The sequence below is a fragment of the Accipiter gentilis genome, chromosome 18, assembly GCF_929443795.1.
Source record: "Accipiter gentilis chromosome 18, bAccGen1.1, whole genome shotgun sequence".
NCBI lineage: Eukaryota > Metazoa > Chordata > Aves > Accipitriformes > Accipitridae > Astur > Astur gentilis.
Window position 1 is genome coordinate 26,409,614 of NC_064897.1, and position 14,951 is coordinate 26,424,564.

Sequence of the window (14,951 nt, forward strand, 5' to 3'; positions counted from 1 at the left end):
CCTGGCCACGCTGTTTACTGGGGGCAGTTACAGCAAGACTCCGCTGGACTGGCTGCCAAGGTATTGCACAAAATGCTCTGCCTTACCTGAGTTTGCTCTTCAGGGAGCTGACTTCTCTATTCATTGCATCAGCTGTTTCAGTGGCATCCTCCAGCTCACGCTGGAGCTTCCTACGGGATGCGTTGGCTCGTTGGGCCTCCTCTTCTGCTTCCTCAAGCTGCCGTTTCAGCTGCTTCAAGCGCATGTTTGCCTTGTCCGCCTGAGCGTGTATGGAAGGGGGAAAAAACAGAAGGAAAGAAGAAAAAAAAAAGAGATCAGTGTTTCCCCAGAGTTACAGCACAGTAGTTAGAACAGCAAAAAGCAGAGTTTCCAAAGCCCCCTCTTCCCTGTCTGAAGGGAGCTTCCTAGGACTTGACAGCTCCAAGCTTTTCCTTAAAAGCATTACATTTTCATCTGTATCATCTTGTAATTATCACAGTCAGGGAAAAGAAGAGAAATCCATAGGAAGGTTAATGCTAGAGCCCTACTACATGCAGATGATGCCTTGGTCATAGAAGGAAAATCCTCCCACCAGAAGACTCACCGATGCTGCAGGTAACTATACGCACCTGATCTTTGAATTGCTCAGCATTACGCCTCTCGTCATCCACCTGCAGCAAGATATCTTTCAGCTTCTTCTCGGCACGGCGCACCTGCTTGCTGGCAGCCTGGCGCTCCCTACACAGAAATACAGCCATGGTCAGACAAGAACTAATCTCCTGTTGTCCCCAACAAGATGACCTGACTCGGGCAAGCTAGAAACAAGGAAGATGGCAAAAGTCCTCCTAAGTTAGTAAAAAGGGGATGGGTTTCACAATGTTTCACAGAAATGACCAAAAGGCACTGATGTCATACAGATACGACCCTTCTTGCAGCTACAGAGGGGCAGCAAGTGTATCACAGTTGCAGTTTTAGGGGTGGTGAAGTCTGGAAGAAGCTAGAAGTCTCTACGGTGAAAAACAAGGAAGGTTCACCAGATCTTACTGCTGTACTACCCAGTATCTCTAGGATGAAGTCCTCACTCAGACAAATCAGAATTTGTTTCAAAGAGCTTAAAATGCCAGAGTGGGTGGGGGCTCATAAACCAGATGGAGTTTCTACTAGGACATACTTTGTCTCCATGTCCAACTGCTCTTCCAGCTGTGCTATCTTTGCTTCCAAGGCCGTGATGGTAGCCTTGTACTTGGACTTTACTGCACTCTCCATCTCCTGCAGTTTAAGCTTAAGCTCCTTGTTCTGGCGCTCCATCTGCTGGCGAGCGTTCTCATTCTTCTGCGCATTGCTACGCTCAGCATTCAGGTCGGCATTCATCTGATCAATCTGCAGAGAGAAGTACTCAGCATATCGAGCGCTCCAGCCTGAAAGGCCCATTTATTTCTCAGACACATGCTGACACGCAAAGAAGAAGGACCCTCAGGGTGAGCCAAATACCTGGAATAACTCTGATGCAGAGGGAGCTGTCTGTAGGCAGGGTACTTATCAAAATATCTGAAGTTTACCCAGATTTTCAAAGTAATTCCTTGAATAACAGGTTTATCAACCTCCTCTTAGGGCTAAATTTGCCAATCACGTACAGTGCTCTCTGGGGTGAAGGCCACAATTTGGCACGTAACACAGTAATTATCAGTCTTAGTGAATTACAAAAATCCTGAGGCAAGTGGATCCAAAATGTGTGTTTTACTAATTTATCATTTATTTGCTGTCTGTCTACTTCCACTACAAAGCAGCAGCTCAAAAATACTGACTTTCAAGGGTGAAAGGGCAAGAACTCAGTCCAATTCCAAGCCAGGGCTCTGGCTGACAGTCAACCAAGGAAAGAACTATGCTCTCATCCACCAGAGTGAAAAACCGTTTGGAAAACCATCAGCCTAGCTCCTTGGCTTTGGAGCGCTAAGAAAACAACATGCCTGACTCTCAAAGTCAGGCAGATAAAATATGGCAGAGAACAGGCAGATTAAGATCATGGTTTCTATAGCAGCCTAACAAATTCCATATGGTTAGTCCATTTGAAGAAGCATAGAACTGGCAGAAAAGTCATTTTCCAAACATACTGTGGCACTGTTCAGCATGCCAAGTTGGAGCAGCATGCTACAGATCATCTTTCTCATAATCCCTTAATACAGAAAAAAACCAACCTCTCAGTCCCTTTTCTATAAACTTGGGAGATTATTCCAGCTACCCAATGATTTAAATGATCAAAACCAGTGAGTTAGTACGAGCTCTGACTGCCCACCTGCATTCAGGTGTTTCATCTTGCTTGCATCTACGGACTTCTGAGGGCCTGTGCTGTACACAAAGCAGCAGCTGGCATTACTCAGAGTGCAGTCTGACAATTTACAGACTAGAGAGCCCCTACTGGCACATGCAGCCTGAACAGGTACCTGAAGATTTGCCTTCTTGAGCCGGTCATTGATTATCTCTGTGTTGCCCTGTTCTTCTTCTAACTCCTCCTCCAGCTGAGCTATCCGGGCCTCCAGGCGTCTCTTTTCCTCCATGGCCAGTGCTCTATAGGACACAGAAGCATTAAGGTAGTGTTGGTGGCATTAATGCCTTGGGGAAAACTTGCCACTTCTCATTTTACAAAATAAGCTCAGTCTTTCAGGAGCAGAGAGGATAGAGGGCATGCTGCAGTCTGTATAAAAATAACAGCCTGCAAAGTATTTTCTCAAACCAGCTCCTCCACCCTTAGACAGGGAACATTACTCACCCTTTACCACTGTTGTTGGCAATCTCATCAGCCAGCTCATCCCTTTCTTGCTGGGCCTGGCGCTTGGCACGCTCAGCAGCTGCAAGTTCCTGGAATGAAAACGAGACGGTCAGTGATCCAATGGGAAGCTACCAATTAATGCAGCATAGGAAAAAGTAGTTACTGGTAATGGGTGGTACGGTCTCTAGCTAGATCCAGACTTAATTATAAGACATGGTCTGCTCCCCTCCCACCCCACAGCTTCCTTTGTTTTGCACACTCCTATAGCTGTCAAGAAAGGGCCAAATTCTGCATGAAGTGGAATTTGTATTTAAGCAGAGCAAAAACTACAAAAGAAAGGAAATAACCACTCCAGCTTAGACTGCTACACTTTGTTCTTGGCCAAAGAAAATGAACAAACCCTGACTTGCATGCATATTCCATTACCTCCTGCAATTGGATCATCTCTGCTTCCATGCTCTTCAACTTCTTCTCATTTTCTTTGGCCTGTGCCAAGATCTCTTCTCTGGAAGTACGCGTGTCCTCCAGTTCCCGCATGTAATCCTTCATTTGTGCCTGAAAAGGGAGAACAAAAAAGGATGAATTTCAGAGCGTCCATATTAACAAATTGGGTTTGTTTATCCTACAGGAAGCACGGAGAGGGAATATGGAAATACAGATTCATTAATCTTCAGCTACCAAAAAGGTTGCTCTAAAAAGAAGAGGAACCATCCTTTTCCCATTTCACAAGTAACACAGAGAAGTAGTAATGGAAGGAAACAGGAACGCTTAAATTGCAGGAAAAAAGAGGGGGGAAGGGAGGGTACAGGAAGCTTTCTAGTGAAGCAATGGAATGGACAGCCTAGGGACGATTTGGAGGTTTTCCTACAAACAGATCAGACAAATACCTGTAGGAATTACAAAGGCGTAACAGACCTGTCTTGGGGCAGGAGAAGGCCTAAGTGATATTTAAGTCCCTCTAGCATTGCAGCTCCATAATACTTTCCAAACCAGTGACATGAGGCAAAGCACTAGAGTGGACTTTCCCTACAGCTTGTCTCCCAGGGAGTTAAACAGGCAGATCAGGGTTAGAAGGATATCTGAAATGTCAATAAATCTTTTGCAGTAAATTGCTACAAGGTTCTGCTGCTCTTGTGACAGTGAAGCATGGTTCTCATGAGGTGAAATCTCGTATCCCATTTCCCTGGGTAAATGCTCTACACTGACAGCTAAACACTTGCAGTGTCTCACCTGCAGTTTGCGGAGCTGCTTGATGGCTTCTTCACGATTCTTGTTAGCAGTGTCTATATGGCTTTCCAAATCCTTCAGGTCCATCTCTAGCTTCTTCCTGGCAGCTACAGCAATGGAGCGCTGTTTTCGTTCGTCTTCCAATTCCACCTCCATCTCTCGCACCTGTATGGAGAAATACAGGCATCAGCATTTCAGCTCCTTGATTTCCCAACAGCCGCTTTTTGCATCCCCCTTTCAAACTGTACAGAAGTGCAAGCATGTGACTTGTTTTCATTCTTCCTGGCAGGGGGATGGGGCTAACATTCCTCACTAATAAAGCTACACGGGTTCCTTTGATATCCGAAGGCTGTTTGAACAATTATGCACACAAGGGGGAAAGTCTCTCACAGCTTTGCAGCGCTGCCTGAGGAGTTACCATTAACAAGAATCTGTGGATTGGCAGTGTCTGTCTAACCATCTTTGGACACAAGTGCTTTTGTGTACAGAACACTTTCAAGATTTACAGAGCAATTCTTACTTGTCTAATCAGCTGTTTCTTCTTCTCTTCATTCTGTTCATCGCGTCCCTGGAGGTCACGGTCAAACTGTGCCTTCATGGCCTGTTGGTTCACTTCTAGACGCAGTTTGGCATCCTCTGTGGCCTGCAGTTCATCTTCCAGCTCTTCCAGCTGTGTCTTCATCTCCTCCACCTGCTGCTCCAGGGCTCGCTTAGCCTTCTCCAGCTCATGGACCTACAGCACAGTACCACACATGAGGTTTCCTCAAAGAGTGCAGACAATTTCACCTATCCTAAGAGCAAAAAAGTCTAATAACAGCCACTCACATGAGATGGGATACAACACACTGAATCTGTCCCCTGTATTAGGGCAGAGATACCCCTCAAATCCAGCTGCTTGCATGCCTGCAAGCTGCCAGTATGAATCGTGATTACCTATTAGTTCTGGTCATGTATGTGTGGTGGTGGGAGAAAAAGAAAAGCATCTGTTAGCCCAGTCCTGACCTACTGCAGACTTATCAGAGCTGGACACCTCTGGTTCTGACAGAATTCAAGAAAATAATTTTTAGCCTCTGATTATTTTTTTTTTTTTCCTTCCTGCTTATCATAACATTTTTTGTCTTGAAATATTGGGGTTACTGTCTTCCACTGCCTGGCTAATCCCTGTGTTTTACATATCAGGCTCACATCATACCTTCATCTTTGTCACAATGATACCAGTTAATTTTCAGTTTGCCACTACCTCATTTGGGTAATTTCCAAGCTCTTTCAACCCATCTTTCCCACCTACTAATGTAATACAAACATAACATTCAAAAACTCACAACGTGTGCGGTGTTCTCTACTACATCCCTCTGTGTTCACACTAGCATAAGCTTTTTGCAGTATTAAACTAACAGTATCACCTGTATGACATTTCCTGCCCAGATACTTCAACTTCATACTTACACTTTTCCCAACATCATCCTTTGAACTCATCAGGTCTTCCATCTCTGTGCGGAACTGCTTATTGATTCGTTCCAGCTCAGCTTTCTGCTCTATGGCCTCTTCCAGGGCTCTGGCCAGGGAGAGGGCCTTGGTCTCCTTCTCACGGGCTTCTGCCTCAGCATGGTCCCGTTCTTCTGCATACTTGGCAGAGATGTTCTTCTCCTCTGCCAATAGCTACAAAAGCACAGCATCAGTATTCTGAGACATTACTGACAAATTTCTAACAAGGTAAACATGCATTTTTTCTTTACTGCCTTCTTGATAGTGTTCTGCCATGGACAGAAGGAACCAAGAAAATGCAGCTTCAACGAACGAAGCATGCCACCCCACCTTTAATAACTGTGCTGACCCCAAATGAACAAACTTCTGATTCTCTAGGCCTCCAATCTATTCTTTCCAACCTTCCCTCAAAGATGATCTGCAAACACCTTTGAACTTGGTCTTGATATAAATGTTATCCCTTTGGGAAAAGGAGCATCGCTAAACTTGTTATGCATGGAACAGTATTAATTTACTTCTATGAAAGCTTATTTCTCCACTCTATGTGCTATGCCTTAGTTCAGAAATAATATGCATTCTCCAAGTAGCATTGCTTAGGTATTCTTAAAGCAGACCCATCAACAAGGGCAGGTTGGATGGGGCTTTGAGCAACATGGTCTAGTGGAAGGTGTCCCTGCCCATGGCAGGGGTGGTTGGAACTAGGTGATCTTTAAGGTGCCTTCCAACCCAAACCATTCTGTGATGCTATGATAAGATACACCTACCGAATGCCCAGTGACTGAAGTCATACCTGATCAAACTTCTTCTGCTTCTTCTCTAGGTTGGAAACGATCTGCCGCTGATGATCGAGGTCCACAGCGAGATCATCCAACTCTTGCTGCAGGCGGGTCTTCGTTTTTTCCAGCTTGTCATACGCAGCTGTCTTCTCTTCATAACGCTGGCTCAAGCCCTCCAAGTCCTTCTGCAGCTTCTTCCTGGCTTCCTCTGCTGACTCAAGGCAGCCCAGACCATCATCCATCTTCTTCTTTGCGTCTATTGCCTGAAGGAGAGAAAAGATAGCACATGAAGCCACACTACAGATAACACTATACAGTACCAGAAGTTGAGGAAATAAGTCTGCTCATTTCTGAAGGTACTACTCCCCCCTCAAATAATACTGTACGACTGAATTCCCAAAGGGATTCCTGGATAGAAATCTACAAGCAGTTCATATGATTATCATCAGAGACCTCTTCATTTCCCCTCTCATCCAAATCAGCAGGATCACCCTTTCCCAGAAAGGGTTCTGCTACTAGAAGTCAATTCTGCATTTAGATTTTACTTCCTTCAAGACAGACCTATGTTTATGCTTCCTCTCAAAAGTCATTGGTTTACGGGATGCAGATTTTGTACCTGTTGTTGAAGAATAGAGATCTGTTTCTCCAGGTTTCTCTTTGTCTCCTCTTCTTCTTCCAGTTGCTCTTTGAAACTGTTCTTCTCATCCTCCATTTGCTTCAGCTTAGTGCTGAGGCTCAGTTTTAGGCGAGTCTCCTCCTGCAGCAGCTCCTATAAAGCAAATAGCCCAGTGGAATTCAGCACTGCTCCTTAAAGGCTCACAATCCTCACCCACTCTCTCCAGAATGAGTACTTTTGAAGTTGAGTTTAAGTATGCAACTTATTTCACAGATAAGACAACCAAAGCCAGAATTTAAATAATTGTCTTCCAGATAGTCCATATAGAAACAAAATATTCAGAAGGGTCCTATTCTCTCGTGCACTCTAATGATTAAAGTATACTACTTTACTACACAAGCCATGCACAGTCCTTTCTGGAGCCCTCTGAGTAGCACACAAAGCATTAAAACCTTTCCCAACAATAGCGTGACCGTACTCTGCTACATGACTTTCTCATATTCAAGTATCAAAGAAACAGACAACAGGCTAAAGGGATTTAGCATGATCAAAAACGTTAGTCTTAGCAGAATTGTAAGACACTGGTCATTTATCAACAGCATTTATTGACTTATGCTGTGAGTGCTTGAGCTGAAGGACCTGTAGAGACTAATAAGACCAGTCTTCAAACTAGTGCATAATTTTTTGTATAGTGCACTACCTTTGAATATGTTTTTTAAAAACAGGAATAAGTAGACAGAACATCAATGACTGTTTAAGGTTACTCAGTATCTGAGGTTTGGCATGCTCTTCCTTTCTTTCCCTTCCAACCTTCTGCTTGGTACTCCATGCTTTACCAAAAGACTTATATTCTATTAACTGTAAATGGTTGTTTTATCCCAAAGAATAAGACTAAGCGTGATTTTTTCCCGAGAAAATACCAAATTATCTGAATCTATCACTTCCCCAACATGCACAGGGAAATAAAATTTTCTGCTTAACTTTACAAATTTACCAGAAACCACAGACACACAGACACACACACACAAACAAAACCCCTATCAAATGTTGACTATGAAGATCTCGAACAAGAACTTAGCATTCCAGTGCAGTTCTAGCATTAAAGAGCTCTCTAGCAGAAAGGTGATAAAGGAGGACTTCTAAATCTAAGACAGGAAAAGTTACATATGTTTCACATACTGATGAAGCGGAAGGAAGATAAACAGCTTGTTTCTGCAGAAATGCTCTGAATACCACGCAATATAACCCCTTAGCAAAAACCAGCCAGATCCAATCCTTTGAAGTGTTGTATATTCAGTATTTAATGGTGTCCAGAGTGATTTCTCACTTTAGAATTTCTAATGGACACTGGCTGCACCACACACAGCTGCCTTGGCTTCCAAAGCTCTTACCTGCGTATCCTGAAGCTGTGATTCCAGAGCAGAGAAGTCCTTTGCTAATTTGATTGATTTGCTGTCAGACTGGTTCAAAAGACCTGTGACATTGTCCAACTCGACCTGAAGGAGAGATCAGAGCATCAATTATTAAATGCATCAGCAAAAACAAAGCCAGGAACAGGCAAGCAGTTACGAGACCCAAAAGTGAAAACGGAGGCACCTCTCAACAGTAAAGCATGTGTATAATCTCTCACAGGAATGAATGCATCATTTCCAAAGTCCCAGGGATGAAATACGAGAAGTTGAAAACAGATTTTTTACTTGGGATCACCTCTGTTGCAACAGCCTTCTGGTTTTGGTTGTTTTGGTCTTTTTAAGGCCTATATGAGATTTTAGACAGCCTGACAAGAATTTTAAAAGCTTCTATTAAACTAACTCTCTTCTATTTTATGCTATCTGCTTCAGGACTACATCTAGAGTCTTAAAATTACATTTTCACACTCCAAAAGATACTGCACACACTAGCAATGCTCAACTTCTAATGACAACCCTCCATAAAAGAGACGGCAGAAGACAATGCTCCACGTGAGTCAAAGGGATTTGTTGTTCCCTTGAAGAAAGGAGGAGAAAACCCTAAATTTCCACATCACCCTTGAGCCACCCCTCATCACCATCAACCACATTACAAAGCATCAAGACACTGTCTTCCAAATTAGTTACACAATCATCAGTCTGTTTGTGCCATTTCAGGTCCACAAGCAGCTGAATGTTTACAGAACTGTACTGCACAAACTGCTGCATGCTGAAGGGGAGCAGACATGCTGATACTTTAAGGCTTCAAAACTCAAATGGCAACTGGTTATTTCACTTTCTCAGGGCTGCTCATGATAAGCAACATCAATCCAAATGTCCTGCCCTGGCAGTGAGTTAAGGAGTATGCATAGTCCTTGGGAAGCAAACTATGGATTTGCTTTTTGTAGGAACTTTATCCTCAGGAGGAACAAGATTTTTGAACTAGCTGTGGGGACGTACCATCCTACAACCTTTTCTCTCTAGCCCTGGGCTGAATCAGAAGCTAAGGAAAACCTGTGCCACTCACCTGCAATTTGTTAACCTTCTCAGCCAGTTCAGTCTTCACTCTCTCACCTTCTGTAAATTTCACCTGCAGTTCTTGGAGCTGAGCATCTACTTTTTTCCGCTTGTGCTCAGCATCCCCTTTACCCTGCAGAAGAACCTTCACCTCATTGGATAGTTCAGCCCTCTCACTTTCCAGAGCTTGTTTTGCTTTTTCAAGATTTGCTTTCACCTGAGGGAAAATAAAAACAGCAAAACCCCTCAGACTTTAGATATGGCAGGATCCTTCCACCGAGTACTCCCCCTCTCACCCCCCAAACAAGCAAGCTAATGTTGCACATGTAGCAGATAAGTTGTAGACTGCTTACTCAGAAAAAACAATTTGACAGCCTGTCACTGATAAGCAGGAGACAATGTAACAATCAGAGAAGATGACAATACAGGAGATAGTCTTGCACCATCAGATTTCCAAATTAAAGGTTGTACAAGTCAACAAGTACTAGCAGTGAAAAGAATGTCTTGGCTATGCAGTATAACATGCCTGATGGGGAAAAAAGAATTAATGCAGCTATTTAAAACAACTTCACATATGCTTCATAGTGAAAAATGATCTACCAAGGGAAGAAGAAGAGCACATGTATCAGAAGCCTAGTATCATGAATACTTCATCTTCTTCTGCAGCTTTAAGATATTGTCATAGAGCAGCTATCATTTCAGGGAGGTTGACTGCTTTGGCCTTGTGTTTTCTGTTCCACATACCCGTTTGGTTTGTTCTAACTGCTCTGCTAGCTCTTCAATAGCTTGTGAATGTTTCTGCCTCATCTCTTGGATCTGAGCCTCATGAGTCTTTGCCTCATCTTCAAGGGTCTTCTTCAAAACCGTTACTTCTTGTTCTCTCTTTGACCTGCAAAATTCACAAAGTCCATTTAGATGCCAAGGAAAGAATCAAACAGATGTGTATAACCACCAACAGCATTTCTAATGCAGGAAAATGCCAAGGTCTGCTCAGCCCTTTGAGCTACAAAGACACTTTTCAAAGTTAGAACTTAGCATCGCACCCTTCTTAAGTTCAAGCTGGCAGCATTACTTTCAGCCTAAGAAGGAAAAGCCTGAAGGTATGAATGTTTCAGGGGTATCACTAACAGTATGGTTAGGGAGCAAATTAACTTTCTCACATCAGAAATGCAGGTAATGCAGTCTTGACTACAGCTTGCACACTACCCACTGAGGCTGCTAACCAGCCTACCCTGATAAAGGCAAAGACTTGCTTTGGTAAGAGACTGGATGAGGCAGCATTTATTAAAAGTCAAAACCAAAACCAAGTAAGACGACACATCTACATGCTGGAGTTACCTGAGCTCTTGCTGAGCAGCTGTAGAATCTAGCGTGTCTTCTAGCTCTGTTTTCAATGCTTCCAGCTCTTCTCCCAGATCCCGCTTCTGTTTTTCAGCTTTATTCCTGAATGCTCTCTCTGACTCCAGGTCTTCCTGCAGCTCAGTGATCTGGGATTCGAGTTCCCGGATCTTTTTCAGGGCCATGTTCTTCTGAGCTGCCTCTTCTTCCACCCTGTGTTCAACATAGGGTTCTGGTCAGAGCCAGATTTAAACTGTATGTAAATTAAAACCACCTGTCCTACTAAGAATAATAAAGAAAAAAGCTGGTATTGGTCAGCTCTACAATATTACATTCAAACTTTGATCCATACATCATCTACAAATTCTAAGTTCTATTTCTCAATATTTGAGAGAGCACAATTACTTACCTTAAAGAAGGGGACAAAGAGAGACTGACAACAGAAGAAAGCAGAAGAGAAAGCACCATTTTACATTGGAAATTGGACACTTTACTGAATAGATGAATGTAGCAACTACCAGAGAGGCAGTGTGTTGCCACTACTTTTGAACCCCCTCTGAATTCTTACTGCTCCAGTGAAACACATGCAGTGCACATTATATTCACAGTCTAGCTCTGTACAGACAATGTGGCAGTGAGCAGCAGCCAACGAACTCTGATGCCGAGGACATGGATCTTAACAGTTCACAGGCTGAAATACAATAGCCACAGATTCCATTTAGTCCCTATTCCAAAGTCACACGAGACAAGAAATACTTCCCAACCTGGTGGTCCCTGAACCCTGCAGGGTCAGGTTCTCACCTAGCTAAGGCTGCCTGCAGCTCCTCTTCCTTCTTGGCCAGCTGCATTTTCAGTTCTGCAATCTGAGCCTGCAGCTCAGCAATCTGGTCATGCAGATCACTGGAGTCCCCTTCAAGCTTTCGACGAGTCTTTTCCAATTCTTGCCTCTGCTTTTCTTCACGTCGCAGACGTTCTGATGGAGATGGGGACACATTAAGTTACACAAACGACACATACTCAAAGAACGATGTACGAGCAGAGAAAATAAAGCTATTTAAGCAATACTTTCTTTCCTAATAATACAACTGGCCAAACCGTAGCTGGAGTGCATTATTCTGTCAGGACCTATACATGCAACTGCCCCCATATTTTGCCCTCAAAACATACCTGGGCAATTTCCCTTTCCCTCATTTTATAGCCAAACCTCCTTCCCCTCTTTCACTGTAGTAAACAGTGCCAGCACAATGCCAGTCTTTCCCAACATCCACACCACACGGGCATAACCACTCATTAAGTGATGCTGAACACAAGGTCTGTTCTCCCTTTACTGAAACTAAATAGGCTGTCTCCTGCTACATTAACCTGGGCGGTCTCCAGATGAAGTGCCTCTAGCTTGAACTCTGAAGAACTTGTGTGAACAGGATATCAGAAAGAGTACTAACCCTGACAGATTGATGCTGCTGGAAGTAGAAAAGTGGAGACACTTCCACAGCAGGAGAAGAAAGAGAACCAGCCTCTCTTCTCCATTGGCCTGCTGCTTTGGAGAGGATTTTTATTTAGATCAAGGGCTCAGCTGACAAGGCACATAACCTTCAGCCAGCCACTGAACAGCTCTATCAAACCGATCAATAGCATACACACTATAGACTAATTTTTAACCCCTCAGAAACTGGAGAGGACTAAAACTCTAGAAATTAAACTGAAGTTCAACAAACTTTAACAAGAAACCACCTAAAACTAAACTAAACAGGCAAGTCCTTTGCAGGATCTGCCTTTAAAAAAAACACAAAAAAACCCCCAACCAAAAAAACCCAAACCACAAACACAAAACCAAAACCACCTTCAAGGTCTGTGATCATGGCCTCATGCTTATTCTTGAGTTTGGCTAAACTCTTAGATTTCTCCTCTTCCTCTGTCAGGTTTGTTGTAAATTCTGACATTCTGTCTTCCAATAGTTTCTTTTCCTGCAGAATTAAAAAGGCAGTGTCAAAGCAGTTTCTGGAATTACAGGACATTTTTCCAAAGTTGACTGTGCTTAAAGATGGCAATGTCATGAGTGCCCACTCCTGCTACAAGGAAACTTGGAATAAAAGAAATCCTTTCAGGATTACAGATAGTATTCAAATAAATGGTTACTTAAAGATTTGTATTTGATTGATTACCTTTCAAAGCTGAATGGGAAGTCTGTTTATGAAGTAACTTGACACTGTTTGGCACAACAATCTATCACAAAACATTTGCTCATGGATTGTTATTTAGTCAAGGCTATTTAAATATCGTATGATACTGACATGTAAAGAATACAGGCAGGTGGCTAATTTAAAAAATTCAGGTCAGAGATGTCAAAGACAAGATGGAATTCATTCATACGTTTCCCTGTAATATGGGAAAGGTCACCCTTTGGTGGGTGGCTCCAGGAGAAAAACCTGTGCATCTTTAGCCTGCATAAGAAGCTGCAGGAGTCTTACCTTAGCCAATTTGAGATTCTGATCTTCCAGAACTATCACATCTTCTTCCAGTTTCTTCAATTTGGCCTCTGTGGTCACTTTTTCTAGCTGCAACTTCTGCCTTGCGCTTTCCTCTTCTTCCAGCTGCTCCTCTAGTTCCTTCACAACACCCACAGAAAAGCAAGGCATTTGTCAGTGCTGCTCACTAACCAATGTAACAGCACAGCAGCAATACTAGAACTTGAAGGTTTCTTTATGCTTCTTTCAAGGTATTGTTATTACTTTCTAGAAGTGACATCTCTATCATGACTTAATGCAACACACTGCATTCTAACAAACAAGTTTTCTAGCAGAATAAACAATGCTATTTTGCAAAGAAGAATGCTACCATCCTAAAACACCTGGCTTAAGCAAATACTTGTCTAATTATTTGACAAGTGGCCATCATCTTCATCTTCAGGAATGGAACAGTTCATTCCAGATGACTGACTGAAGGCCTCAGGCTCAGCACCAGAATCGCTGTGTTCTATTGCTATTTCCACAGATAGATTTTTCTATGCTTTTTTGTTGGTGTTCTTTCTCTCTCCCGTTTCCCTCCAAGCTGAGACAAAACAATGACTCTAACTCTTACTATCCTCTTTACTGATAAGAGACAGCTTACCTGGATGTTCTGCTGCATTTTCTTCTTTTCAGCCTGCAGATGTTGACACCGTTCTTCCTCTTCCTCCACCCTTGCTTCCAGGTCGTGACAAATCTCCTCCAATTCTTGTTTCTTGGCTGTCAGGCGGGCTCTTATCTCCTCAGCTTCAGCACAGAGTTCAGTTTCTGCTTGCAACTGTTCCTGCAGCTGCATCTTCTCTGCCATTAGCTACATTGGACACAAAGCCAGAAATAAGACAAGCTCCAGTTTACCAAAGCACTTGGCTATCTGTGTTAAGTGAAGTTATGTGCTCCTGTGTTCCAGATAGTCTTAATCATTGCAGCAGTCTCCTGCTGCTAATCAAAAGCTAAATATCAAAACATAGGGTTTAAGTGTTTGTTCTCCTTCACAAAACATGCACTGCAACTACATATTAGCCTTAACTAGCAACCACATTGTTAGCCTTAACAAATTTCTCAAGACCACATCCATTTGAAATAGGGAGATTGTCTAGTTTTCCCCTGCAAAATTAACACAAATAATTATCAGCCCTACAGAAAAACCATCCTGCTGCCACATTCTGTGTTCCAAACAAAAAGGATTCCATTAATGACGAGGCTGAATTCAACCAGCTTGCTCTAATACTCAGCCAAAAGAGACTTTTCTTCACTGTAGAAGGCTGTAGAAGGGCAGTAGGTGGTCACTGTACAAAATGCCCTGCTAGAGGAACTGAGCTGGGAAGAAGGGCAAAGGAAATTGAACAAGATGGCAGCCAAGTCACCTATTTCAACAAGGTGGAATCCTGCAGCTTGTCCGTCAGACCAATAAAGCAAAGGAGGTGCTCTCAAGCAGCTGGCCAGGTAGAGAGAGGATGACTTTTACACGAGATTTGCAAACTCACCTGGGCCTGGAAGGTCTCCATCTCACTCAGTCTATTTTCTGCAGCTAGCTGCTTCTCCTTGACCTTTATCAGTTCTTCTTCCTTTGCCATCATCTCCTCTTCCTGTCTGCTTACTTGCAGAAGGGGCTTCACCTGAAAGGGAAACCAAGGGAATGAGACTTGTATAAGAAACAAGGAAAACATGAAGAAATGCTCTTGTACTTGGATAAGCATTGACTAAAACAATATTTTAGATAAGTGTGATATTTGAAGGACTGACCAATTGTTTTGTTATGAACACTGGGAGGATCACAGAGGACTAGGTATCATC

General features: G+C 43.1%; 1 protein-coding gene across 1 annotated transcript in view; it reads right to left on the reverse strand.

Annotated features, from left to right (window-relative positions):
• Nucleotides 1–14,951, reverse strand: part of MYH9 (myosin heavy chain 9) — a 72,421-nt gene that overhangs the window by 1,608 nt on the left and 55,862 nt on the right. The window contains exons 21-40 of the mRNA XM_049822358.1: nucleotides 14,642–14,773; nucleotides 13,762–13,968; nucleotides 13,122–13,259; nucleotides 12,494–12,617; nucleotides 11,455–11,626; nucleotides 10,654–10,866; nucleotides 10,060–10,204; nucleotides 9,326–9,532; nucleotides 8,242–8,346; nucleotides 6,851–7,003; nucleotides 6,249–6,497; nucleotides 5,420–5,632; nucleotides 4,494–4,706; nucleotides 3,977–4,138; nucleotides 3,173–3,301; nucleotides 2,747–2,835; nucleotides 2,421–2,544; nucleotides 1,151–1,359; nucleotides 609–717; nucleotides 87–259 (exon numbers count right to left, since the gene is read on the reverse strand). Coding sequence (XP_049678315.1) covers nucleotides 87–259; nucleotides 609–717; nucleotides 1,151–1,359; nucleotides 2,421–2,544; nucleotides 2,747–2,835; nucleotides 3,173–3,301; nucleotides 3,977–4,138; nucleotides 4,494–4,706; nucleotides 5,420–5,632; nucleotides 6,249–6,497; nucleotides 6,851–7,003; nucleotides 8,242–8,346; nucleotides 9,326–9,532; nucleotides 10,060–10,204; nucleotides 10,654–10,866; nucleotides 11,455–11,626; nucleotides 12,494–12,617; nucleotides 13,122–13,259; nucleotides 13,762–13,968; nucleotides 14,642–14,773 — 3,266 coding nt within the window. The remainder of the gene's footprint in view (nucleotides 1–86; nucleotides 260–608; nucleotides 718–1,150; nucleotides 1,360–2,420; nucleotides 2,545–2,746; nucleotides 2,836–3,172; nucleotides 3,302–3,976; nucleotides 4,139–4,493; nucleotides 4,707–5,419; nucleotides 5,633–6,248; nucleotides 6,498–6,850; nucleotides 7,004–8,241; nucleotides 8,347–9,325; nucleotides 9,533–10,059; nucleotides 10,205–10,653; nucleotides 10,867–11,454; nucleotides 11,627–12,493; nucleotides 12,618–13,121; nucleotides 13,260–13,761; nucleotides 13,969–14,641; nucleotides 14,774–14,951) is intronic.